General features: G+C 38.4%; 1 protein-coding gene across 1 annotated transcript in view; it reads right to left on the reverse strand.

Annotated features, from left to right (window-relative positions):
* Positions 1-3830, reverse strand: part of LOC107578046 (laminin subunit beta-1-like) — a gene marked incomplete at both ends in the record, with an annotated part of 5798 nt that overhangs the window by 985 nt on the left and 983 nt on the right. The window contains 10 exons of the mRNA XM_016264045.1: positions 61-204; positions 299-491; positions 587-716; positions 1229-1356; positions 1445-1603; positions 1977-2112; positions 2213-2292; positions 2783-2895; positions 3449-3628; positions 3715-3830. The exon at positions 3715-3830 is cut by the window's right edge and continues 79 nt beyond it. Coding sequence (XP_016119531.1) covers positions 61-204; positions 299-491; positions 587-716; positions 1229-1356; positions 1445-1603; positions 1977-2112; positions 2213-2292; positions 2783-2895; positions 3449-3628; positions 3715-3830 — 1379 coding nt within the window. The remainder of the gene's footprint in view (positions 1-60; positions 205-298; positions 492-586; positions 717-1228; positions 1357-1444; positions 1604-1976; positions 2113-2212; positions 2293-2782; positions 2896-3448; positions 3629-3714) is intronic.

A 3830-nucleotide genomic window follows, 5' to 3' on the forward strand; every position in this document is an offset into this window, starting at 1 on the left:
AAAAAGGAATTTTATCAAAATGTTACTCATGTACCACAGCAGGGAAAATATTTGTCATACGTTTGCATCCGGAAGGGCCAAAGCCGTAAGCTCCTGGTGCACATTTATCACAGCGCCGGCCTGATATGATGGGCCTGCAGCGGCACTGACCCCCACGGACATCACACTCAGAGCTGAGCGAACCCTGAGGATCGCACTCACAAGCTGTGGGATCAATGTTCTTGTCTTAATAACAACATGAACAAGTAAAAACACCAATATTTCCATCTCAGACCCTACATTCTCTGCTGACACTCACGGAGCGCGCCGTCGTTAATGAGGGCAGACATGCTGGTGATGAGTTTAGCACACACTTCACTCATCTGTGGACGGGACACACTCTTGGCAGTCTCGTGGCAGCGGTAACGCTCGTAGCTCTGCTTCCGTGTGACGGAGGCAGGGTCTCCCGCAGTAAACATCTCTAGAGAAGAGTAACGAGGGAGAAGGGCAATCTGAGGAGGTGAAGAGATGAAAGAACAAGTCAAAATTAGACAGAACATGAAGAAGGCCTCATAAGAGCTAAATAAAATCACAGATTGATGCTTACAGAGTCAACAAGTACAAAGGCATTAGTCAAGGAAATGATGCTGTTCCTGTCAGCATAACGGATGAACTCCACACGCAGTTTGTAACTCACTCCTCTCTCCAAACACACCGGCTGAGGCAGAACCACAAACCTGCATCAGAAAGAAAGAAAGCATAAACAAAACAGCAAGAAACAGCAACAACAAAAACAAATGAGAACAACAAACAACAAACAAAACAAATAAAAAGCAACAATAAAAACAAACAAAAGAAATAAAACAAAAATATTAAAGCAAAAAAACAACAAGAGAAGGAAAACATTACTTGTTTTGCTTAAAGGGATAGTCCACCAAAAATTAAAATGCATACATTTCTCACCTTAATGACATTCCAAACTTGTATGACTTTATTTCTTTTTTGGGGAAAAAAAGACATTTTGAAAAATTGTTTTTTGTTTATGTAATGAAGGTCAATGATGTCTTATGTTGTTTTGGACCCCACTGCCTTTCATTATATGGGCTAAAACAGTTGAAACATTCTTCAAAATATCTTTTATTGTGTTCCACAAAAGAACAACATGAGAATAAGTAAATGATGACAGAATGCTAATGTACTGACCTGGATGGACTGACCCTTTAAACATTTGTACATGTGTTTCACAGACCTGGCACCAGATGGGAGCGATACTGTCAGCAGATCATCTGCAGGGATGGTATTTCCACATGGACTGCTGGTAGGTATGGGGCCAGGTCTGATAACCATTACACGGACCTCCTCCCAGTCCCGTGGCATCTTTAAAAACACATAAACGCACATAATAATACCCATAACACACTTCTCTGAGTAGCCTATGAAGCCAGTGGGGAGACATGTAATCTACCTGAAGCTCATAGCGAATGAGGATGTCATATTCCATAGAATATGGAACGTTGTTAATGGCGAACTCCAATGTACCACCTTCAGGAGCCTGTGCAAACCCAGTGCCTGTCCACGAGACGGAACGGCCCGGCTGGTACTCTCTCTCCTCAAACACAGAGCCCTATGAAATATACGCAAATGTAATATTTAGTGAATCTCAAAATAAATATCCATTTTTAAAACTGCACATTATAATGTTGTGGAAATTCACTTGCATTTAAATCTGATTTTAGTTCATTTTGTTTTACGTTTAATTTCTTTAGATGAAATAGTGGAGAATTTTTATTTATCATATTTTTATTGTATTTGAATATTTATTTTTTATTTAAATATTTATTAATAATTAATTGTTGTAAGACATCTGTATTTCTTTCCTTTTGCCACTTGGCATGCACCTTTGATATTTTGAAATACCTTTTAAAATGATGAAGTACTGTACATGGGGCTAAAAAACAAAGCAAATATCTTCTTATTTTTCCCATTTCTGTACTTACTTGACCCAGTTTGGCATTTTCAGCCTCATAGATGTAGTGGTCGAGGGCCATGAAAAAATACCCAGACTCCACCTGGTTACATTGGCGACCAATCATATGACTCCGACAGTGACACTGCCCTGTTTCCATTGAGCATCTGCAGACAGTTAATGACACAAAGTGAAAAGATTACATTTTATGTAATTAATTTAAAAACTGCCAAAAGACTGAATCCCCATAAACTGAAAAATACGGACTGGTTGTCTGTAGCTCCACCCACATCACAGTCACAACCTCTGCAGCCACTGGCATCATGACTCAGGGCCCAGTGCTCAGGCTATAAGAAAAGGACATAGAACACAAGCAGGTGTGATGTATACTAACAAAAACAAAACATAAACCACAATAAAAATACCATGATACTTTGATATATACCATGACATGCTAATCAATTACCATATGAAAATACCATGACAAAAATAGAAACAAATTACCATGGTACATGCCCTTAAAATGAAATGACATCACTAATACAACAGGCATTTATTGCTTGTCTAATTTCAGGATGCAGCTCTTCCTCTCATTCCATTTTAAGCTGTGTGAAAACCTACACCATCCTACATAAACCCTTGGGCTAAATGCAGACACAGAGCTCTACTGTAGAGCAAATACTATTATTTCATGTTACCACACAGTAGAGGGGATGCAAAGTATATCACTAAAATCATGCAGTGCAATCTGGTGAATGATAACTAAATGTTCTCACAGAAGTGTATGTGGAATAATAAGCTACTGAAAAAGTCAATCTTATTTTCAACTCTTCTTACCAGACATTGGTTGCAGCTCTGTCCAGTGACGAGGCGTTTACAGAAGCAGTCTCCGCTAACAGGGTCGCATTGGGAGCTACCCGACACCGTACCCCTGGGGTCACATTTACATGCTAAAGTAGACCGGTGACAGAAAGACAGATTGACAAGATTGAGTATCAAGAGTACTAAAAAAAAACTGTATCTAATAAAAATACATTACTGTTCAAAAATTTGAGAAGATTTTTAAAAAGAAATTAATACTTTTATTTAGCAAGGAGGCAATCAATTGAACAGAGACTAAAACATAAAAAAAATATTTCCGACACCAAACTTTTGAGTGGTTACTTACATTGGCTATCTATGCTATTGTATATTTAATTGTTCATGATCATTTCCTCTATTTTTACATTTAGATTACCTTAATTTGTTCAGATACTTTCAGCAGTTTTTTTAATGCTCACTTCAAGTTAATCTTTAAAAACACTAATAATTGAATAGCACTCTTAAGTGTAATTTTTTGCAAATCTCAAAATGAATATAATTTTTCATACTGTACATTTTAATGTTGTGATGCCAAAATTCAATTGTAGCATTTAAGCTGACTGTTTTTTTGTGCTTTATTTTTCATTTAGACAAAAAAGTAAAAAAAACTAAAAACAATATTGACCATTGGCTCATACTTACATTGGCAGCCACGAGGATCACTAGCACTGAGCCCAAAGAAACCAGGCTTGCATTTATCACAGCGTGGGCCTTCAACATTATCTTTACAGCGGCACTGCCCAGCAATCATGCCCAGAGAGGGGTCATCATGCCCGTCACAAATGCCTCCATTCAAAGATCCATCTGGGTCACAGTCACAGGCTGGCGGAGAGAACAGAAATAAGCAATCACATATAATACATATTGTAAATGTATATGTTTAGCATTTAGCCCCATGTCACACTTACCCACGCAGACTCCAGGGTCTCTGATGTCTCGAGTTGGCTCCTGATAGTAAAAAGGTTTACAGGTCTCACAATTGCGGCCCATGGTGTTGTGGAGACAGTTGTCACACACACCTCCA

This window comes from Sinocyclocheilus grahami, unplaced genomic scaffold (assembly GCF_001515645.1).
Source record: "Sinocyclocheilus grahami isolate Dianchi unplaced genomic scaffold, SAMN03320097.WGS_v1.1 scaffold8524.1, whole genome shotgun sequence".
Lineage (NCBI taxonomy): Eukaryota > Metazoa > Chordata > Actinopteri > Cypriniformes > Cyprinidae > Sinocyclocheilus > Sinocyclocheilus grahami.